The 24,951-nt window shown below is 41.0% G+C and overlaps 1 protein-coding gene across 1 annotated transcript in view; it reads left to right on the top strand.

Moving 5' to 3' along the window:
• prep (prolyl endopeptidase) overlaps positions 1-24,951 on the top strand; it is a 345,233-nt gene that overhangs the window by 52,655 nt on the left and 267,627 nt on the right. Inside the window, exons 5-6 of the mRNA XM_028797649.2 lie at positions 3,442-3,651; positions 3,797-3,918. Coding sequence (XP_028653482.1) covers positions 3,442-3,651; positions 3,797-3,918 — 332 coding nt within the window. The remainder of the gene's footprint in view (positions 1-3,441; positions 3,652-3,796; positions 3,919-24,951) is intronic.

The raw sequence follows: 24,951 nt of genomic DNA, 5'->3' as shown, positions 1-24,951 counted from the left end.
TCAATCTGTTAGTGGAGCAGGACAGTGACAGCAGTCTGTTGCTGAAGCTGCTCCTCTGTCTGGAAATGATACTGTTTAGTGGATGCAGTGGATTCTCCATGATTGACAGGAGCCTGCTCATCGCCCGTTGCTCTACCACGGATATCAAACTGTCCAGCTCCGTGCCTACAATAGAGCCTGCCTTCCTCACCAGTTTGTCGAGGTGTGAGGCGTCTATCTTCTTTATGCCTCACAAAAGAGCGATCACGGAGCTGCTTTTATTTTGGCTTCTTCAGGTAGCCCTGTCTTTCTCAGACAGGTCGTTACCACCTGAGGAGCGTCTCTCACAGGCCAGGATCCAGGGGTGCTACACTGTTATTTCCATGGTGCACTAGTTGGAAAACACTTGTGTAGAGTATAATTAACTTAAGTTTTAATGTATGCTCATTTAAGAGATTCGTATTATTTTAATGAAATCAGTCTTTAGCAGTGCACTCAAAGTCAACAGTCGTTTTTGATAGCATATGAGACACAGACAAAAACTATGTCAATTTGAGAATTAATACATTGGCCTAGTCGTCTTATTGCCTTTTTTCAACTTGCCTTATAGGAAACACTGTTACAAACTGAGAGGAAACACAAAATGCTGTAAATAGAAGGGTAATTGTACTGTGTGTGCCTCAATGCCCCATAAAGTGTAATAAATTGATACTGAATTTTGGTTAGGGTCCAGCAAACTCAAGTCCTGGAATCAGCCTAGTTGCTCTTCTCTTGTCTTTCTCTAGCACTGCTATTTATTTCATTTTTATTATATGAAGCCCAAAGCTGCAAAAATCTTAGTATTTCATAGCAGCAGATAAAAGTAACCAAGCAAGCATAAGATCTTCAGTATTTTCATTTGGCTTTCTTGGGCAGCAGCATTGTGTTGTTTTTCTTTAAATGTAAAGAAAAGACAGGTACAATAAAAGTGTAAAAATGTGAATGCAGAAGTTCTCATTTTTGCAAAGATTTTATTAATGTGATGCAGATCACCATTGGGGCCAAATACTTTACTTTTTTAAATGTTCTGTACACTTCTTGTTTATTCTGCATCTGAATGGAACACTCAAAGTTTTGTGCTTAAAACAGATGTGAATGTTATTTAGTTCATCTGGTAGTGAAATGTTGATGATGGTTTTTTCATTGATATTTCCTTTATAATGATGACAGCTTTTACAATCTGCCTTACATGCTGCGTTTATCCTCGCAGTCCACTTCAGATTTATCATATTCTTTTCATTTTACTATTTTACTGCTTGAGAGACTTATCAGTGTTGTACCTAGGGTTTTTACATACATCACTATTACCTCAGTGAAATAAAGGTACAGCAGTATAGTTTGCAGGTTTGCTGTAAACCTAATTATGTATTGAATGTTTTTGATTTTGAAGTAACCAGATTTTCTTAATAGACTAGACACATATAGAGCAGTCCAGATAGTATTTAATATAGAATATTATTGTCTCTTGTGTGCTCATCATAATGAGCTAATCATTTGAAAGCAGCCCATAAGCTCCTCTTCAATATCATGTGCGTTGCTGCACAGTCTAAACTGGGGGCTAAGTCCTTTTTAGTTTGTATGTGCTCAGGAAGTAGAAGAGCAAGTCAGTCTTTAAGAAACGCATAAGATTGTTTTTTTAATTGTGGAATACAGTCATTCGGCATATTGCCTCTGCAAGGAAATGAAACATATTGAAATTGGTTACAGTGATTGAAATATATATACAGTGGCAAATAAGTACTTCCATTCAAATTTGTTAAATGCTTTATCTGCATCCTGAAGAGAGAGCAGGACCTCAGGGGACATACTTACATATGATGTACTATAAATACTTTATTGCATTGCATAACTGTTGTAAATTAAAGAAAGGCTTTCTCATTGATTTCAGTCAGTTGTTTGTTTTGTAGAGGACACTGCAGTCACATATGTCCCACTGGGAGATGAGGTAAAAAGTACTGTATATGAGTGGTTAGTATCAGTGCTATTAACAGTAACTATTCTCACAGAAAATATCAGCTGTGCTGACAGCAAATTTTCAGTGTGTTCTAAGCCATTGGATTTTTTATGAATTTGAGGTTATTTGCAAGTGTGGGAGGACACAGTATAGCATATAAAGTAGACAGTTTGCTACACTTCCCATGGTGAACAATGCTTGTGTTGCTTCAGAGCTTTTGGATTCTTTCCAGATATCTACAATCAATGCATTTGCTTCCTACAAATAAAAATGAAAATAAAGTAAGGCTAGAGTGCTACCAGGCTGTAGATTGTTAGAAATCCCTCCCATCTCCATTCTCCACCTTCCCTTTCCTACCTCTCCTAGCTGTCTAGCAGTTTTGTTTGCCCAGCCTTCATAAGTGTGCCAGCCAGCTCTGTCCCCAGAGCCCACACACATCTTTGCCTCCTGGCTCCACTCTCACTATACTTGCTTGGGGTGAGAGATAACCAGGGTCCATCCAAGGTTCTGTGATATATGCACTTTGTATTGAGGAACAGGTGGGAGGTCATGGACCCGCTATTCCACAGTTCCCCCTTAACATTTAGAGCATTCTAATATACAAATCCTGCTTTGAAGATAGGGGGTTTCAGAGTGAGAGGTGCCAGTATGCAAATATATCAACTTCTGGTACCAAAATTAGGATAATGCTGGTATGGAACTGTTTTAAAATATTGGAAGTTTCGTACTTTTTTTACTACTACTATGCTGTACTACAACACTATTGTGGTAGTATATTCATTTTACTTGTTTATTTCAATCATTATTTATGATCATTGAATATTACACTAGCTACGAAGTTCCCGTTTGGGTTGATTCAGATGACTGTTGAAATGTAATTTGAATAAGTTATTAAAGGATTGTGTAATTGTTTGCTGTAGATGCATAATGTGACATGGTGGATGGAAAAGGTATCTATTTAGGTCTACAGGCAGGCATACTGAAATGGAATAAGCTTTTGTCCAAGTTGCAAAAGTAGACCACTCCTGATTATCTTGTCCTTAAAACAAATAATGTATGTGTTCTTTGTAATTATTTCAATTAGTAGTTGTAATAAATACTTAATTTTTATTTTGGGGTGGGGGATTTCATGAATGTTTTCTTTTCAGTTTAACCAGGAAAAAGGCTTATGGATGGATTGTACAGCTTAATCTGCTATAATTTTACATTGGTACTTGTTTAAAAAAACGCTTTGAGTGTCCGTCCATCCATTTTCTAATTGGTATATTGTTGTGGGGTGTGGGGGGCACCATGTCTTGAGTTTGCCTTGTATTTTAACTGGATACTAAAAGAAATTTGTATTGAATTTAGAAGTAGATCAACATAGCCTTAATACTGTCCCCTTTACAGAGCATGAAACCAAATTTTTAAACACTTTGTTTTTTGTAACACAGAATTAATAGTGTTCCCTTTTTTCTTAATATTCATAGGTTATGCCTTTACAGAAGATGGTGAATATTTTGCATATGGTGTCAGCGTAAGTGGATCTGACTGGGTTGAAATCAAGTTCCTGAAAGTAGATGGAGTGGTGGAGCTGGAGGACAAACTAGAGCGTGTAAAGTTCAGTTGCATGTCTTGGACACATGACGGGAAGGGCTTATTTTACAACTGCTACCCTGTACAGGATGGGAAGAGTGATGGTAAGCTTTTTCAAGAATTAAAATTAATTTGTATTAACAATTGTTTTTTGATTTTCCTTTTAGCTTACTAGTTTTTTCTTGCTAGAATACTTGATTTGTTTTTAATAGCTTGATCTCATTCGGTCCATTTTTTTTTCTGTGATAGGTACTGAAACATCTGTTAACTTACATCAGAAACTGTATTACCATGTGCTTGGAACACCTCAGTCAGATGATGTGCTATGTGCCGAGTTCCCAGACAATCCAAAATGGATGGGTGGTGCTGAGGTATGAACAGTTGAAGTTGCATTATTGAAAAGTATTGAATTCTTGTTAAATCAACCCTTAAAATATTCAGAACACATTTAATTTGCATGTTGCAGTGTTCTGATTTTTAACCTAGCAAACTGTTCACTCGCTATATTGTGCATCAAAAACATTACAATAAGAGTTGTATCATACAATACATCACATTAACAAGGTGCTTTATGATGCAAATAAAGATTTTAAAATGTACTACCATTTAAACAGTTGTTTGTACATTTAACTGCACTGCAACCTACCCATTACCCTAAGTACTAACAAAAAAGGTGTTATGCATAACCCAAAATCATACTTTAATTAGAAGCATTTAAGACATTCAGTTTGGTTCATTTGTCCTGTTGTTCAAGTATGACTATGTATGCATTAATTGCTAGATCCTTTCTTCCGGCTTTTGCTAATGGGGATATGTTCTGGCTCCATGTGACTTCCTAGGCAATAAATGGATGGATGAATAACTAGGTAACCTCAGAAAGACCATTAACTTGCACATCTTTATATAGCAGATATCAGGAGGCAGTGAAAACTAGCAGATCAGTAGTTCATGGATAACAACAAGTTAAATTCTACTCCGTACTTCTAAAATTTTTATTTTTATACTGTATTGAGGATTTATTCTGTGTATTGTACTGTATTGTATCGACCCCCTTCTTTTTGACACTCACTGCACGCCCAACCTACCTGGAAAGGGGTCTCTCTTTGAACTGCCTTTCCCAAGGTTTCTTCCATTTTTTCCCTACAAGGGTGTTTTTGGGAGTTTTTTCTTGTCATCTTAGAGAGTCAAGGCTGGGGGCTGTCAAGAGGCAGGGCCTGTTAAAGCCCATTGCGGCACTTCTTGTGTGATTCTGGGCTGTACAAAAAATAAATTGCATTGTACTTAAAAGACTGCTCAAAAAACTATTGGATGGTTGAATCTGAAAATTAGTATGATTTGCATGCTCATTACCTGTGAGGTATTCATTGAGTGGTGTTAACTTAGGCATAATTGTTTTTCCCTAGCCTGAAGTTTCAGTGTACAATATGAGAGTTTATCTTTGGTATACAATACCTTTACTGTAATTTACACTACATAACCAGTTCATATAGTAAACCATTAGCCCCTCCAAGAATGTGTCTGTCTTAGAAATATAGAGCACCACAAAAAAAGAAACGTAGAGTCATGCAAAAGGTAAGAGAAGTTAAATAACTATGGTTCTCCATCCAACTCTGTAATATAAAAATAATAAGGAACTTGTTAATATTGGAATTTAACATCCACTGTATTTTCAACAATTCATCACAATGTGCTAACATGATTGCTCTAAGTGTGTGTTTTGCCAGCCATGAAACACATGTAAAATACAATAACAAATGAAGATATGAATCTGAGAGATAGATACTTTATTAATCCCAAAGGGAAATTCACATACTCCAGCAGCAGAATACTGATAAAGAAACAATATTAAATCAAAGAGTGATAAAAATGCAGGTATAACGGACAATAACTTTGTATAATGTTAAAGTTTACCCCCCCGGGTGGAATTGAAGAGTCGCATAGTGTGAGGGAGGAACGATCTCTTCAGTCCGTCAGTGGAGCAGGACAGTGACAGCAGTCTGTCGCTGAAGCTGCTCCTCTGTCTGGAGATTATACTGTCTAGTGGATGCAGTGGATTCTCCATGATTGACAGGAGCCTGCTCAGTGCCCGTTGCTCTGCCACGGATGTCAAACTGTCCAGCTCCATGCCTACAATAGAGCCTGCCTTCCTCACCAGTTTGTCCAGGCGTGAGGCGTCCCTCTTCTTTATGCTGCCTCCCCAGCACACCACCGTGTAGAAGAGGGTGCTCGCCACAACTGTCTGATAGAACATCTGCCGCATCTTATTGCAAATGTTGAAGGACACCAGCCTTCTAAAGAATAATAGTCGGCTCTGTCCTCTCTTGCACAGCGCATCAGTATTGGCAGTCCAGTCCAATTTATCATCCAGCTGCACTCCCAGGTATTTATAGGTCTGCACCCTCTGCACACAGTCACCTCTGATGATCACGGGGGCCAAGAGGGGCCTGGTCCTCTTAAAATCCACCACCAGCTCCTTGGTTTTGCTAGTGTTCAGTTGTAGGTGGTTTGAGTTGTACCATTTAACAAAGTCCTTGATTAGGTTCCTATACTCCTCCTTCTGCCCACTCCTGATGCAGCCTACGATAGCAGTGTCGTCAGCTAACTTTTGCACGTGGCAGGACTCCGAGTTGTATTGGAAGTCCGATGTATATAGGCTGAACAGGACCGGAGAAAGCACAGTCCCCTGTGGCGCTCCTGTGCTGCTGACCACAATGTCAGACCTGCAGTTCCCGAGACGCACATACTGAGGTCTGTCTGTAAGATAGTCCACGATCCATGCCACCAGGTATGAATGTAGTCTCATCTCTGTCAGCTTGTCCCTAAGGAGCAGAGGTTGGATGGTGTTGAAGGCGCTAGAGAAGTCCAGAAACAAGATTCTTACTGCACCACTGCCTCTGTCCAAGTGGGAGAGGGATCGCGTGGCGGACCTGTGGCCTCAGGTGGTGAAGCAGCAGCCGCTCCATGGACTTCAGCACACGTGACGTCAGGGTGACAGGCCTGAAGTCATTCAGCTCACTAGGACGTGATACCTTTGGGACTGGGGTGATGCAAGATGTTTTCCAAAGCCTCGGGACTCTCCCCTGTTCCAGGCTCAGGTTGAAGATACGCTGTAGAGTACTCCCCAGCTCCTTCGCACAGGCTTTCAGCAGTCGTGGCGACTGCACACAGATCTATTTGATTACTTAGAAGTAAGTTAAACAGTGACAAAATGAGAACTTGCAGATTTCACATATTCAGCATCAAACTGGAAATTGACACCAAAGTGCTATATCCTTTACCTGAGTATGTTTCAAAATCAGTGAAAAAATAAAAATTCATTAGTAGTAGATATTTGGGCTCTTCTTTTGAATATATTTGAAAATAAATTTAGCACTACTGCATTTAGACAGGAATGCTTATTTTTTTTAATGCCAGCAAAATGTCCATAATTCTAAGGTATATTAATGTGAATAAATGTGTGTAAATTAAAGAACTACGAATAAATGTCAATGAGCGGGCTTCTGTAAATACTAAATTTATTAAAGTACTGTATATCCAAAGAATCAAGAACATGATGTAGTGGAATTTCTATCGGTGCTACCATGTTGTGAAAATTCTAAACTCTTTAAAACTTTTTACTGTAAAAAAAATCAGAGTACACATTTGTAGTTGATTGTTAGTAGATTGGATAGGTTTCTCAATGTAAGCTGTTGTAGTTTTGTAAAATAAGGTATTCAGAACGCTTTACTCTTTAACACTGCTGTAAAAACATTCCCTCTCTTGTCAAAAGACTTGTAATCATTTGGGAAGGTAAGGCACATGCTCCTTTATTGGCAATAGAAATGAATCATCTGTTGACCTTCCAAGTACATCTATGGTTTTCTTGGCACCACTGCATCATAATTTGAAAACATGATTTATTAACAATGAATTGCAGTATAACAACTTTGCCCACCCCCACATTCATTAGTGTGGAAACAAAGATATAGCAACCCACATGATAAAAACATAAGGGAATGCTTCCACCACTTGATATAAATATGTTTAGGAAATCTCCCTGCTTGTTAGAATGGCCAAAATATTTACCCCAGAGGAAAACACCTTTAACACTCCTTGGTTTTTGTTATTGCCTCCATTTATTTCAATCAGTTTGTCATTGCCAGTCAGTCAGTCAGTCATTTTCTAACCCGCTAAGTTGTGAACAGGGTTGCGGGGGTCTGCTGAAACCTATCCCAGCTAGACTAGGATGCAAGGCAGAAACAAACCCTGGATAGGGTGCCTGTCCATCACAGTTGTCATTGCCAGTGAACCTCCAGATCAAGTCATTAAGGCCAAATGAGAGTTCTCTGAGCATGCGTTCTGCAGAGCAGTGCTATACAAAAATAAACTGAAATAAATTGAACAGTGATTGTGTGACAGATTTAATTTTGCCTTAGTGATTCACGTTCAGTCCATAGATCAAACTGCGGCTATCTGAAAACTGAGATGAACTTCTGGTTGTGTTATTTTGATACACCAAATTTAAGAGTAATTGTAATTAGCTGAACTAGTGAAATGAATTTCAAGCTGCATGGCATAAATAAATAAATATATAATTGCAGATTACATTGAAGCAAGATAAATAACTATCACGAGGAAATTTATTCACATACTGTATGGCTTTCAAATTTATGAGAGGTTACTTTTATAATTACAGTCCCTTGCAAAAGTTTTTAAATATTTCTAGATTGTATATAATACTTTTTTCCCTTCTTGATTTTTTTTTATTGTAAACTTGCATGCACAACAATTTTTCAAGACAAAATAATGTATTGTCAGCAGAGATGTTAAAGTCCAAAGCTGAGATATACTGTTTGCACAATTATTTTAGATTCCATAGATTAATATTTGGTTGTGTAATCGTTTTTTACATAAACATATATAAATGTTTTGGAGTAAAGTCTCTTCTTGCTTTTTGATGAATTTTTTATCTCCTTTCTTTATGGAAACTTTGCTCAAGTTCTTTCAAATTTAGTAAATTCCTTGTGAATCAGACAATGAAAAATTGTTTTATTTGCCTAATATTGTAATTGCCTAATATTTCCTTACACACATATGCTCTCATCTGAAAACATGCAACAGAAAGACAAAATGTTCAAACATTAGAGGAAAATGTGGCCCTCGCTGCCTATTCCCTCCTGGGAAGAAGCATCCCCACACGTTTGCTGCAGCCACCATACATAATCGTAGACATAATGTTTCTGTGTGCATGGGCGGTATTAAGTTACAGGGGCATTTTGCTCTCTTAAATGTTTCCTGAAAATCTTGCTATTTGCCTCATCTATATATATATAAAATTCTTTTCGCGTTTGAAATGGAAATGACGTATGACCACGCGATATGGAAATTACGTATGAAACGGAAATTACGTATGACCACGCGATATAGAAATTACGTTGAGAACAAAGTGGACTCTGGGAGGAACGGAATGTCAGGCTGCTCTGCCGGGTCGAGAGCTTCACAGTTTCGGGCAGCGTCCTCTCTTCTCGCACTGTTTGTGACACTTCAAGTGCCCTGTCGGCTCCTGGGAGAGTGGAAATCATTGCGAATGAGTGTAATCGGCACCATCAAAGCAGGACTCTGTTTGTAAATTGCCCTGCACGACTACTTACTGTCCCTTAAGGTGAGTTTGGGTCACTAAAACCCCGCAACATTCAAGGTTGCTTTTGTAATCAGTTATTTTAAGAAGATGGAGAGTTTACATCTAAGAAGATGTACAGACTTCTTCATGTAAAGTGTTGGACTTGGGAATTGTTTGAACCTTCTGCCCGTTAAGCACGGAAGGGCAGCGTCCACATTTATCAGAATTATTTTTCTCTTGAATCACAGGCACATAGTGCGAGGTTGTCAGGCGCTGTAATTCCTTTTTGTATTCGGCGCCCTCACGCCAACATTTAACCTGTTCCACGTCATCCCTCCGTAGGCACACGATGACGTGACCGTATCTGCAAAAAGTGGCGTCTCCTGCCCTGCAAAAATACTATAAAAGTCGATGAGCGCCGGCCTTTGAGACGGTGACTGCGCTTCTTCCTTAAGTGAAAGTAAGCACTTTTAATTTTTTACCTCCTTCCCCTCAGCTGCAGCCCAGGCAACTGCAAACACGGGATCCCTTTTCTAGACCGCGGCAAACTAATATTAAGGCCCTTCGCACTTTCTTTTGCACGTATAGGGTTATGAGGTCACGGAAGGCACGCACAGGAGTGGAGGACTGACAGTGCCATCCCGGCCAGTTAATGGCAGGGCCGTCTTTCCAGTCTACACGAGACATGCCGCGACACTCCCCAAAAGGCGCTCATATCGTCAGCGAAGACGTCTCTCTACACTGTATAAAAGAAAAGGGCAAATTTCCTTTCTTTATACCTTTTTTCCTTTTATCCCAAACCAAAGCCTTTCTCTCTCAACACTGCAGAGGACACAAAACTAATTTTCTTTAATTGCTGGTAATGCCAGTAAGGCACATTACCACAAGCAGAAATTTGGACGGTCACATACAAAATGTCATTTCTATACCACAGCCGTTGTGTAGCACCTTTCAAAAGGGATCTACTACCGAGAGATGATCCAAATACATTTTAGCTGCTGTTAGTAATACTTACCTGTTGTGTTATACCGCCTTTAAAATGTAGTTTACCCGAAACCACTCCAGTAGTGCTCAATGTATCTTTACTTCTTAAAATGTTAATGTGTTACTGTTTAATAACTTATAGACTACATTTTATTTTTTTTCCCCTTGCACTCAGTGAGCGAAGCCACTGGGTAATCAGCTAGTCTGACTATAAAAGCTTTTCACGAAATATGTTTGACTCACTTTCATGCATTTTTGAATGCTCCTTATAAGAATTAATTTTTTTTTTGATGGACAGTTTCTTTCTTGCCACATCCTATGTAATGTATTGTTGTACAGAGCACTTGATATAGTTTACAGTAAGTCATGTATTTGTGCTCCAGTCTGAATTCTGTGCCATTCCTTCAAAGGTCTCCCTATTTGGATTCTTAGTTTTGAAACCTTAATTCTTCAGTCATTGCCTAGGGAATGTAATGCAGATTTTATTTATTTAATATTGAGCTAATAATTGTCAGTGAAAGATTCACGTACTTTACACCATTTTTCTAGTGTTTCTTACTTTATTGTGGGTATCATAGTAAAACTGCCACCATTTATTTTTTTGGAATACTTAATGAGAGTGAGTAAGGGTAATCATGGTGATCATCTGTTAATTTTGCTAACAACCTTTGAATATTTATTAACTTTTGACAACTTTAAATAATTTACTATATGCACGTTTCCTTGTGTCATACTGTTTGTGATATTACAAACTGTATCATGGCACAACAATTTTTTTTTGAAAAGTCTTGCTTCCTGAAAAGTTTTTGCTTATTGTGTCAGGTACCTACTGGGTATGCACAAATATATTTTTGGTTTTACTGCATCACGTAGGAACTCGAAAATAGATATTTATGTTTACTGACAATAACGTATTTAGTCACGTTTATGTATTGCATAAGCTATTAAATTCAACAGAATTAAAAGTGTTTTCCTCCTGATTTTCTTTTGTATTCAATGTCTGGTGCATCACGTTGCAGTGTCCAACAGTAGTCAGCAAGCATTGACGGATTCCAGTTGCCCTGGTATCATTTCTCCATCGTAGTAATGTCCAATTGAAACCTTCACCGTGTTCGTCACTGACAGCACCGAGATTTGTGGGGAAGAAGTCCAAGTGTGAGTGGAGGAAATGAATCTTGAGTGACATGTTGCACTTCATTGTCTTGTATGCTTTGAGAAGTTTGTCTACCAGCCTAATGTAGTTTGGGGCTCTGTAATTGCCCAGAAAATTGTCAACAATGTCTTTAAAGGCTTTCCAGGCAATTTTTTCCAGCCCAACTAACAGATCTTCAAACCGCTTGTCACTCATAACATGTCTGATCTGGGGGCCAACAAAAATGCCCTCTTTGATCCTGGAGTCAGTTTTTCTTGGGAACATCTGTCTTAAATAATGAAAATTTTTGCCTTCCTTGTGCAGTGCTTTCACGAAATTCTTCATGAGTCCCAGTTTTATGTGAAGAGGAGGCAAACATATCTTTACCGGGTCGACATGCGATTCCCACATTTTTCTGTCCTGGAACTAACTTTTTACAGAGTGGACAGTTCTGTCGAGAATAGTGCGACTCTTTGGCATAGCTGTCCAATTCACAGATGAAACAACAGTACTTTGTATAGCCGAGCTGCAGTCCTAGTAACAGAGCAACGACTTTAAGATCTCCACAGATATTCCAGTTTTACCTGCTATACTGGACGTGCTTCAGCGACAGTTCCATATTCTCATATGTTTCTTTCATGTGTGATGCATAGCCAACAGGTACTGAAGGATAAACATTGCCACTGTGTAGCAGAACAGCTTTCAGGCTTAACATTGACGAATCAATGAAGAGACGCCACTCTTCTAGGTTGTGATCACAATCCAGGGCTGAGAACAATCCTTCACTGTCACAACAGAAATGGAGACTGTCGACTTGTGCAAAAAATTTGGTTATATCATGATGTCGACCTTGAAACACAGAAATTTTCGTACCTGGTGACAGCAAACACCATTCCTGCAGTCTCGAATCCAGCAGCTTGGCTTTTGCCTTTGACAGACCCAAATCTCTGACCAAATCGTTCAGTTCGGACTGTGTTATCAGATGTGGTTTGCTTGATGAACACAGTTCAAAATCCGGGTCAGTGTCACTGTCAGTACCCTGCATTGCAGTTTCTTCATCTGGTTCGTCTAAGGTCCAATCCTCTTGTGGTTTCGGAATTGGAAGACTGTCATCATGTGGCACGGGTCTCATTGCTGAAGGCAGATTAGGATATTCAATTGACTTCTTGTTTTTGGCAGAGAAACCAGACACATTACTCAAACAAAAGTAACAGTCCATCACATGTTCGGTATTGTCTTTCGAGTGCCACTGAGCCAGGCTCAGACTGACAGCACATGTTGCACAGCAAATGTGAGGCGCCCATTCCTTGTCTTGATCACCAATTTTGCAGCTGGAATACAGAAGAGGCACAAGTGTATATTTGCCACAGATATAGCAGAATGTATCGCAGCTGTTACGACATTGACAAGACATATCGCCTGACACCAAAACGTCTATAGCATCAAGCCTACTTACTGTTATATTGTTACAGATACTATACTTTACTATACTGAAACTATACATATCATACTGACCATCTATATTAACTAAATGAGCAGGATCGGTGTATGCAAGCCACCTTTATAGCATGCTGAGACAGCACCAAGCTTGTTCAGACATGCCCAGGATGTCCACTTCCACAGAACAGCTTCCAACCTGGCCTGATTCCATGTCTGGACATGCCCAGGCTGCATAAACCGTTGTTAAGTCACTTATGGGAGTGAAAATGTTTGGATATAAATATAAGAAAAAATCATGACAAAACTGAAGATTTCTCTGAAACGGTATGTGATGGGTACATTTTGATGTGATATTCGTGATCAGCAGCCAAAAATCTATAAGAAACACCCCACAGTGTTCAAGAAGCAAAAACTTTGTTGTGCAGTGTAAAGTAAGAACTGATTAATACAAAGTACTATTTATCAGAATCAAATATAATAAAAAAAATAATTTAACTCATTGTGATCATGGTCCACTAATAACTGAGTGACATTTTAGATATACTTGGTTTCGGAGTACTTTGTAAGTATAAAAACTCATGTTTGTACTCTATGTATAGTGTGTATATTGCGCGTGTATAAATATACTCATTTCTGTACTGATATTCCTTAGTTAATTATATACTTAACTATTCTCCTCGGTAAATAGAAGGTAAAAGGAAACAGTACATAATTACTTTCAGTGTATGCATGTAATTATAAATTAAGAACCGTTTTGAAAAAGAAGATCTTTAATGAACAGCTCTTAAGTTAGTGCAGTTTTCCACATTTTTCATAGTTAAGACACGTAGGTCATTTATAAGAGTTGCTTCTTTTGGTATTAATACACACAACCCAAGCCAAATGTACATGGCTTGCCTTAGTACAAGACCTGAAATGTATCAAAAGCTTAAAACAAATTGCCATGGAATGAATGTAGAAACAATAAAGTTATTTGTGTTTCCATGGAAGATACACACTACTGTATTTATAATTCAGTTTTATTTTCTAGTATTCATTTACTTGTCCAATGACATTTGCTGAATTGATAAGGGAAACATTTTTTGGGGATATAGATAAAGCCAATTAATTCTTCTAGCATGGTATCTGTTGTTTGATTTATATTGTATGTTTTTAATTTTTTCTATTTTGGTTTCATGACCTTCCTACATTTATTAATGTAAACTCTTTTTGTAGTTATCTAATACCACCTTTCTCCTCAAGCATGTCAGATTTATAGTGTACTTAGAATTAAGATTCACATTAATGAGTGTTGGTAAGGTAGTGATTGAAGCTATCTTAATTCTTATATTTACTATTTATTTACCTTTCTGTAATAGTGGCTGTGCACATAGTGGTTATGTAAGATCGTTATATCCATCCATCCATCCATTGTCTCCCGCTTATCCGAGGTCGGGTCGCGGGGGCAGCAGCTTGAGCAGAGATGCCCAGACTTCCCTCTCCCCGGCCACTTCTTCTAGCTCTTCCGGGAGAATCCCAAGGCGTTCCCAGGCCAGTCGAGAGACATAGTCCCTCCAGCGTGTCCTGGGTCTTCCCCGGGGCCTCCTCCCGGTTGGACGTGCCTGGAACACCTCACCAGGGAGGCGTCCAGGAGGCATCCTGATCAGATGCCCGAGCCACCTCATCTGACTCCTCTCGATGCGGAGGAGCAGCGGCTCTACTCTGAGCCCCTCCCGGATGACTGAGCTTCTCACCCTATCTTTAAGGGAAAGCCCAGACACCCTGCGGAGGAAACTCATTTCAGCCGCTTGTATTCGCGATCTCGTTCTTTCGGTCACTACCCATAGCTCATGACCATAGGTGAGGGTAGGAACATAGATTGACTGGTAAATTGAGAGCTTCGCCTTGCGGCTCAGCTCCTTTTTCACCACGACAGACCGATGCAACGCCCGCATTACTGCGGATGCCGCACCGATCCGCCTGTCGATCTCACGCTCCATTCTTCCCTCACTCGTGAACAAGACCCCGAGATACTTGAACTCCTCCACTTGGGGCAGGATCTCGCTACCAACCCTGAGAGGGCACTCCACCCTTTTCCGGTTGAGGACCATGGTCTCGGATTTGGAGGTGCTGATTCTCATCCCAGCTGCTTCACACTCGGCTGCGAACCGATCCAGAGAGAGCTGAACATCACGGCCTGATGAAGCAAACAGGACAACATCATCTGCAAAAAGCAGTGACCCAATCCTGAGCCCACCAAACCGGACCCCCTCAACACCCTGGCTGCGCCTAGAAATTCTGTCCATAAAAGTTATGAACAGAATCGGTGACAAAGGGCAGCCCTGGCGGAGTCCAACTCTCACTGGAAACGGGTTCGACTTACTGCCGGCAATGCGGACCAAGCTCTGGCACTGATCGTACAGGGACTGAACAGCCCTTATCAGGGGGGCCGGTACCCCATACTCTCGGAGTACCCCCCACAGGATTCCCCGAGGGACACGGTCGAATGCCTTTTCTAAGTCCACAAAACACATGTAGACTGGTTGGGCAAACTCCCATGCACCCTCCAGGACCCTGTTAAGGGTATAGAGCTGGTCCACTGTTCCGCGACCAGGACGAAAACCACACTGTTCCTCCTGAATCCGAGGCTCGACTATCCGACGGACCCTCCTCTCCAGGACCCCTGAATAGACTTTTCCAGGGAGGCTGAGGAGTGTGATCCCTCTGTAGTTGGAACACACCCTCCGATCCCCCTTCTTAAAGAGGGGGACCACCACCCCGGTCTGCCAATCCAGAGGCACTGTCCCTGATGTCCATGCGATGTTGCAGAGGCGTGTCAGCCAAGACAGTCCTACAACATCCAGAGCCTTGAGGAATTCCGGGCGTATCTCATCCACCCCCGGGGCCCTGCCACCAAGGAGTTTTTTGACCACCTCGGTGACCTCAGTCCCAGAGATGGGGGAGCCCACCTCTGAGTCCCCAGGCTCTGCTTCCTCATTGGAAGGCATGTTAATGGGATTGAGGAGGTCTTCGAAGTATTCCCCCCACCGACCCACAACGTCCCGAGTCGAGGTCAGCAGCGCACCATCCCCACCATATACAGTGTTGACACTGCACTGCTTCCCCTTCCTGAGACGCCGGATGGTGGACCAGAATCTCCTCGAAGCCGTCCGAAAGTCATTCTCCATGGCCTCCCCAAACCCCTCCCACGCCCGAGTTTTTGCCTCAGCAACCACCAAAGCCGCATTCCGCTTGGCCTGCCGGTACCTATCAGCTGCCTCCGGGGTCCCACAGGACAAAAGGGTCCTGTAGGACTCCTTCTTCAGCTTGACGGCATCCTTCACCGCCGGTGTCCACCAGCGGGTTCGGGGATTGCCGCCACGACAGGCACCGACCACCTTACGGCCACAGCTCCGGTCAGCTGCCTCAACAATAGAGGCACGGAACATGGCCCATTCGGACTCAATGTCCCCCACCTCCCTCGGGATGTGGTCGAAGTTCTGCCGGAGGTGGGAGTTGAAGCTACTTCTGACAGGGGGCTCTGCCAGACGTTCCCAGCAGACCCTCACAACACGTTTGGGCCTACCACGCCTGACCGGCATCCTCCCCCACCATCGAAGCCAACTCACCACCAGGTGGTGATCAGTTGACAGCTCCGCCCCTCTCTTCACCCGAGTGTCCAAGACATGTGGCCGCAAGTCCGACGACACGACCACAAAGTCGATCATCGAACTGAGGCCTAGGGTGTCCTGGTGCCAAGTGCACATATGAACACCCCTATGCTTGAACATGGTGTTCGTTATGGACAATCCGTGACGAGCACAGAAGTCCAATAGCAAAACACCACTCGGGTTCAGATCAGGGGGGCCATTCCTCCCAATCACGCCCTTCCAGGTCTCACTGTCATTGCCCACGTGAGCATTGAAGTCTCCCAGCAGAACGAGGGAGTCCCCAGAAGGTATGCCCTCTAGCACCCCCTCCAGGGACTCCAAAAAGGGTGGGTACTCCGAACTGCTGTTCGATGCATACGCACAAACAACAGTTAGGACCCGTCCCCCTACCCGAAGGCGAAGGGAGGCTACCCTCTCGTCCACCGGGGTAAACCCCAATGTACAGGCTCCAAGTCGGGGGGCAATAAGTATACCCACACCTGCTCGGCGCCTCTCACCGGGGGCAACTCCAGAGTGGTAGAGAGTCCAGCCCCTCTCAAGGAGATTGGTTCCAGAGTCCAAGCTGTGCGTCGAGGTGAGCCCGACTATATCTAGCCGGAACCTCTCAACTTCGCGCACTAGCTCAGGCTCCTTCCCCTTCAGAGAGGTGACATTCCACGTCCCAAGAGCCAGTTTCTGTAGCCGAGGATCGGACCGCCAAGGTCCCCGCCTTCGGCCACCACCCAACTCACACTGCACCCGACCTCCTTGGCCCCTCCCATAGGTGGTGAGCCCATGGGAAGGGGGACCCACGTTGCCTCTTCGGGCTGTGCCCGGCCGAGCCCCATGGGTGTAGGCCCGGCCACCAGGCGCTTGCCATCGAGCCCCACCTCCAGGCCTGGCTCCAGAGTGGGGCCCCGGTGACCCGCGTCCGGGCAAGGGAAAACGCCGTCCAAAATGGTTTTTCTTCATAGGAGGTTTGTTTAACCGCTCTTTGTCTCATCCCTCACCTAGGACCAGTTTGCCTTGGGTGGCCCTACCAGGGGCATAAAGCCCCGGACAACAGAGCTCCTAGGATCATTGGGACACGCAAACCCCTCCACCACGATAAGGTGGCGGTTAAAGGAGGGGAAGATCGTTATATATGTTATATATGTTAACAAAATGTATAACAGGTGACAATTTATTCAGATGATTTCTTCAATAACAACTAAAATTAGCAAGCATAACATGATGCTTAGGATATGACTAACCAAACATCCAGCTCTTTAGCCCTTAATTCACATTTTGTGTTGTTTCCAGAAAATGTATCATGACCTATTTACAGTCTACATCATTAGTTTTTGGTAGTTGAATGTTACTCTTCAAATGCTTCATTATGGTATAAAGGTGATGACACTTTTTTCTTTTCTTTCTCAAAGTATTATTAGCTATGTGCAAACTCTTATTAAAAATATTTATATTTTATTTATTGAATTTGATCAACTTGTTGTGAGGAACATGGTTTATTCTGATACATGTTGCAATGGTATCTTTTACTTTTGTTTAGAGGAGATTTCAATGGTGGATTTTGCAAAGACTTTATAGATTTAATTTGTACCATTCTTCGCAAATATAAAACAATGGAAGTACAGTTTATTTCTTCAGATGTGATAAGCACATTTCTTGGAATCTCAAAAGTTCTAAAAAAAAAAAAAAATAGTAAAAGAAGCATTAGAAACACCTTGACATTAAGTAAAATTTGATCCCTGTATACACTGTGCTGTTTGACTTGCCTCCCACAAGTTTTTGCCATTTTGTTTCTTTTGTTACAGCAAATGATTGGGGTACTAATCATACAGTATTCAGCACGCAGGAAGAAAGCCTATTGTAAGTGTGTGGTATTATAGGTTTATAAGGTCATTATTACTAATCAACATGCATAACTATTAGGTTGTGGAGATCAAATATTACAACAGGTGACATTAAGTTTTGTACTAGACTCAATAAAATGTTTATTAGGACAAATAGGAGACAGCCCTTGAGGTTGCCGTGCTCATCCAGAGAAACACACAGGAGGCAAAATAAGTGAATATTAAGATTTTACTAACAAAATACTTAAGGGACACACAGAAGGGAGGACACAAAGTTTAGGCACTAAAAACAGCTGATGAACATTTGTCTGTTCTGTGGTGTGGCTTGCTCCCACTTGCCTTACTGCAAAGTAAAGAAAAAGCATTCCTTTCACTTTCCTTACCTCTGAATCTTTCTTGTATGCCTCTCCTCACATCCCTTTCTCATAGTAGTTGTTCTTAACTCCAGACTCATTTGTTTGCTAGACGTGAGAAAGCTTTAAGTCTCATCCTGACATAACTTTTTGTCAAACCCTGGAATCGTGTACAGATCAGGATAGGCCTACTGTATATTTGTTATAAACCTTAGTTTTAGCCTTTTATACATCTGAAATCTTTTTTATTGTTATTTTGCATATTTACTTTCTCCTGGCTATATTTACTTTTTTTGCATATTTACTTTCTCTTTATATTATTATTTTTGTGATGTCATCATGCCACCATTTTGGTTCATGTTATTCTCATGAAAAGTCATCATCATTTAAGGGGGAGGTACACATTCACCAGTATCCAAATATATGGATTAAAAACTAAATAAGAAAAAGAGTGTTTTGCGAAGTTAATAAGGGCAAGGTTTAAAAGACAGATGGAAATCTTTTGACTTGGTTATTCTGATCTCTGATTTTTGGGCTTTTGGGTGTTTTGAGCTTTGGAGCTTGTACTATTTTAGTTTCTGATTCTGATCCTTGTCTGTTTTTGACTTTCCCTTGTTTTACCTTTAAGTTTTATCCATTTCCTCAATTTTTTAGTTCATTCTCTACTGTAGCAAGATTTGCTTGTTCACAACATTTAGAAAAACATTTCTTGTGGCACCTGAGTATGCTGGAACCCTTGAGTCTTTACTTGTACCTAAAGGGCCCGGTATCTAAGGCCACTCACCAGCTGCCCACTCTGTTAGAGGGGAGGCATGGTAACATATGCTTCCTTTTGTCAGTTTGTGCCATTTTGCAGTCAGGAAGTTTTGCCATCTCTGCAGTTCCCCATTAGCATCACTTGCTGTCATTGTCTTTCCCTGGATCTCTTCATCTAAAAGAGCATCTGCCCTCTTGTGTCTTGGGGGAGTGATGCATTCCTCTGCCGATTATTGCAGCTCTGTTTGTCACACAGGCTGGTGTCCCTGGTTAACCAAAGTGTTCCTTGAGAGGATGCATCACATGAGTAGAGATTACTTCACTTTAGCAGCCCCTGTGCTCTGACACTGGCATATGGAGGCTCTTTCCTGCTGTTACTGTCTGTCTGCCTCTTTCTTTCTCTACATGTATCATGTACATGTATAACATCTGCTCCACCACCACTCGATCAAGGGACCATGCAGTCCCTACATTGATGGATTGAAAGCCAAATGTCCACATGACCATCATCCTGTAATTCTTCCACGTGAAGCCTGAAAACCATGAGGACTGATTTAGATCATTTATGTTAGGTAGAATGCCCAGTGGGGGCTGGGCAATCTCTTGGCATCGGAACCCCTGCAGATTTTTTTTTTTTCCTTCTGGAGTTTTTTTTTTTTTTCTGTCCTCCTGGCCATTGGGCCTTACTTTATTCTTTATTTAGTATTCACTAATCATATTTTTATTTTTTTATAAACTTTTCTTTCTCCAAAAAGATTAAGCCATTGATTTCGGTCTGTACCAGCTGGTCTAAAGATTGGGGGCATGCACCATCAGCATGGCACTGTCAGATCTAAACACTAGTGTGCCGAATTGCTCAAGTACTGAAGTGACTTTAGCTGCAGGTAGATGTCCCATTTTCCTTTATGGTGTCAAGCAGAGTTGCATTGTGGTGCAGAGAAGTATATTAGCCACAAAAACGCTGTGATGAAGTTATCTGTTGCTACGGTCTTTCCTTTGTCCAGTTTGATAGCGTTCACAGGACATCGTATCTTTGATTGCTGCAACAAACAGTTCTGAGCAGGCATCAGCCACAGCGCTGCTCTTGTGAAAAGATTGGAGATAAATGGCGTCAACTCAAAGAGAGAGAGACAAGTTTGTTGTACCACGAGAACGTCACTGAGAGAATAAAACTGAATAATAAAAAAACAAGCACTAACTTTTACAAGTAGCCAAAATTTACACTGGGTGTTACAGACTCAAATCAAATGTATGTTTTTAATATATTGTAGAAATAATAATAGCAGCAGCTCACTACTCAAAACACGGAGCGCAGGTCTCGAACCCGGGACCTTCGGGTTATATGGCAGAACTTCTTACCTCTGCACTGTTCAAGAATATGTGTAAATTCCCTGTCGATTGACATTTGAGCTTGAGTTTTTTTTAACTCATTGACAGTCGCATGTAAATCAAATGCTTTTTTTTTTTGTTTCTTTGGTTATATTCTTGAATGAAAGCATACATGTTTATTTGATATTTGGAGTAAAGCCTTCACACATTATACACATATCATCATTATTAGTATAACATGGAAAATGTTTCTGCTTTAGGTATTTGTTCAGCATTTCTTGCATTTCCTTTCATCCTACACTTACCCAGATTTATGTAGACACAGAACACACATGAAATGCATGTATTCCAAATAACGATATATTGTGTTGTTTACCCTATACAACTCCAGGCAAATCACATGCAGATAAGGAGCCTTGGCTTTAGTTGGGAGAACTTTTTGCTGACGAGCTGAGATCTGTCAAAGCAAGGGGTAGGACAGCAGGCTGGTTGCTGCTTGTGCAGATTGATTGCATTTACAAAACAAAAGACGCTGATGATAGAGGTGCGAAGGGATTTAAGGTTGGCCGGGATTACAAGTTTTTTCGTAGGCTTCATGTATTCTAGTGTTAATGTTGTCAAATGCTGTCTTTTACGCATAGTTGTATTTTAGGTATCCAGGAAATATTTGTCTCCAGTACTTCTTTACTTTCCTTAATTTCTGTTTATTAAAACTGTGACCTTTAGGTGGCACTGCAGCACCCCAAACCTCAGACATAAGTCCCAGTTTAAGTAAATGTGTTTATTTTATCCAATACCGTAGACTTCTCAACACCACTTGCACAACCACAGTTCTCTGTTCTGTAACTCCACTTCTCCCATGCTAGCTTTGTCTGTCCTCCATACTTGACTCCAACTGCCTTCGATGAGGTGGACTGGCTTCTTTTATCTATGACCCAGGAGCACTTCTAGTGGTAGGACTTGGCCCACTGGAAGCACTTCTGAGTCGAACATAAATTCCTTAAAGTAAGGATTACTAATCCCAACAGCATCCCTGGTGGCCCCCATGGAACCCAGCAGGGCTGCCCCAAGGGACTACAGGTCCAAGCATGCTTTGTGTATGTCCATGTGGGACTCCTAACCCAGGGATATTGACCTCTAGCATATCAGGGGAGTCACTGGTCCAAACAGATAGTCTCACTCTGTCCCTCTATTACACTGGCCTCCTGGCCAGGTAAGGAACTTTAGTACATTCCTGCTGGGACACAAGCATATTCAGTCTGAAGTTGGCACCTCCTGCCAACTTCTTAGTAGAGGCAGTGGACACCCTGCCTTTCTTCTTAGCCATTAAGTGCATTGTCCTCCTGGCCAGGTAATGAATCCTGCACCACCCTGGTCTAGGAGCCAGCCCATGCCTGCTGTCCATCACAAAGGTGTATTTTAATTAGTTTGCAGAAAAAGTAATATTTTGCTATTGAATATATTCCAATATTGGAAAAAAGTAAAGCATGTTAGAGATATTTTCAATGCTGAAGTCTTAACACTAGAGTTTCCTGAAGGAAACAAATTGTTAGGTAAAATTCTTGTCTTCACTGAAAATGAGTTGAGTGGTGAACATTTTATTTATAAGATGCATATTTACCTTAAATCAATCAATGGTTGTACTTTTTTTAAGATTCTATAGCATGACTCATTTCTGAAAATTTGTGATAAAGGAGGAAAAAAAAAGAAACATTTAAATGCCTTTCTACATGGCAGTAGTCATAATGCTCACACCAGTTGGTTCATCTGCCATTATTTCATTTATCAATTTTCTGAATTTAGTTTTACGTTTTTTGTGTCTGTCAACCTCTCCCAACAGCACTGATGACTAGATAGGAACCAGTCCAACACAGGCACAAACTCTTATTAAAACTCCCATAAATAAATTTGTAATGCACTATCTGGCCAGTTCCTCTTACCCTGTCAGCTAAATGCATTTGCACTGCTTACAGTAAATATATATCAGTAAGTGATTTTTATCGATAGTAATGGCTTTTGGTCAGCTACTTTGCTACTGAATATTTTTTCAGCTCATCATAGACTTGAGTTGCAAGTAACATTTTAAAAAATACAGTGGTGTGAAAAACTATTTGCCCCCTTCCTGATTTCTTATTCTTTTGCATGTTTGTCACACAAAATGTTTCTGATCATCAAACACATTTAACCATTAGTCAAATATAACACAAGTAAACACAAAATGCAGTTTGTAAATGGTGGTTTTTATTATTTAGGGAGAAAAAAAAATCCAAACCTACATGGCCCTGTGTGAAAAAGTAATTGCCCCCTGAACCTAATAACTGGTTGGGCCACCCTTAGCAGCAATAACTGTAATCAAGCGTTTGCGATAACTTGCAATGAGTCTTTTACAGCGCTCTGGAGGAATTTTGGCCCACTCATCTTTGCAAAATTGTTGTAATTCAGCTTTATTTGAGGGTTTTCTAGCATGAACCGCCTTTTTAAGGTCATGCCATAGTATCTCAATTGGATTCAGGTCAGGACTTTGACTAGGCCACTCCAAAGTCTTCATTTTGTTTTTCTTCAGCCATTCAGAGGTGGATTTGCTGGTGTGTTTTGGGTCATTGTCCTGTTGCAGCACCCAAGATCGCTTCAGCTTGAGTTGACGAACAGATGGCCGGACATTCTCCTTCAGGATTTTTTGGTAGACAGTAGAATTCATGGTTCCATCTATCACAGCAAGCCTTCCAGGTCCTGAAGCAGCAAAACAACCCCAGACCATCACACTACCACCACCATATTTTACTGTTGGTATGATGTTCTTTTTCTGAAATGCTGTGTTCCTTTTACGCCAGATGTAACGGGACATTTGCCTTCCAAAAAGTTCAACTTTTGTCTCATCAGTCCACAAGGTATTTTCCCAAAAGTCTTGGCAATCATTGAGATGTTTCTTAGCAAAATTGAGACGAGCCCTAATGTTCTTTTTGCTCAACAGTGGTTTGCGTCTTGAAAATCTGCCATGCAGGCCGTTTTTGCCCAGTCTCTTTCTTATGGTGGAGTCGTGAACACTGACCTTAATTGAGGCAAGTGAGGCCTGCAGTTCTTTAGACGTTGTCCTGGGGTCTTTTGTGACCTCTCGGATGAGTCGTCTCTGCGCTCTTGGGGTAATTTTGGTCGGCCGGCCACTCCTGGGAAGGTTCACCACTGTTCCATGTTTTTGCCATTTGTGGATAATGGCTCTCACTGTGGTTCGCTGGAGTCCCAAAGCTTTAGAAATGGCTTTATAACCTTTACCAGACTGATAGATCTCAATTACTTCTGTTCTCATTTGTTCCTGAATTTCTTTGGATCTTGGCATGATGTCTAGCTTTTGAGGTGCTTTTGGTCTACTTCTCTGTGTCAGGCAGCTCCTATTTAAGTGATTTCTTGATTGAAACAGGTGTGGCAGTAATCAGGCCTGGGGGTGGCTACAGAAATTGAACTCAGGTGTGATACACCACAGTTAGGTTATTTTTTAACAAGGGGGCAATTACTTTTTCACACAGGGCCATGTAGGTTTGGATTTTTTTTCTCCCTAAATAATAAAAACCATCATTTAAAAACTGCATTTTGTGTTTACTTGTGTTATATTTGACTAATGGTTAAATGTGTTTGATGATCAGAAACATTTTGTGTGACAAACATGCAAAAGAATAAGAAATCAGGAAGGGGGCAAATAGATTTTCACACCACTGTATATGCCAATATGTATCTATCTGTGAACTGTGTGAAATTTATTAGATCAATATAGTAAACTTATTAGTTTCTGTATATGCAGCTTAACTTCATCCAATAGTAGATGTTTGTTCAGTATACAAGTTTATTTTATTTGATATAGTTGCAAAGAAGAGCAAACATTTTCCTGAAACTTAACTCATAATTAGTGCTTTTATTAAGTAATGTTCACCAAGCTACCTGATTCTGCATATTTCAGGCTATGGGGAGGCATTGTTGTAAGTGTAAAAATAACAAAACTGTTTGTGCCAGACTCTAACCATGTGTATTTGAATTTTTTAAATGGTGTGTATGTGTGTGTGTGTGTGTGAGTATATTACATAATATACAATATAAACTGTTCAAAAAAATTAAAGGAACACTTTTAAAACACATCAGATCTCAATTGGGGAAAAAATAATCATGCTGGATATCTATACTGATATGGACTGGGTAATGTGTTAGGAATGAAAGGGTGCCACATCGTTTGATGGGAATGAAAATTATCAACCTACAGAGGGCTGAATTCAAAGACAGCATGAAAATCAAAATGAAAAAATGATGTAGCAGGCTAGTCCATTTTGCTGAAATTTCATTGTA

The sequence above is a fragment of the Erpetoichthys calabaricus genome, chromosome 3 (assembly GCF_900747795.2).
Source record: "Erpetoichthys calabaricus chromosome 3, fErpCal1.3, whole genome shotgun sequence".
Classification (NCBI taxonomy): domain Eukaryota; kingdom Metazoa; phylum Chordata; class Cladistia; order Polypteriformes; family Polypteridae; genus Erpetoichthys; species Erpetoichthys calabaricus.
This window is presented reverse-complemented; position numbering and strand designations above follow the sequence as displayed.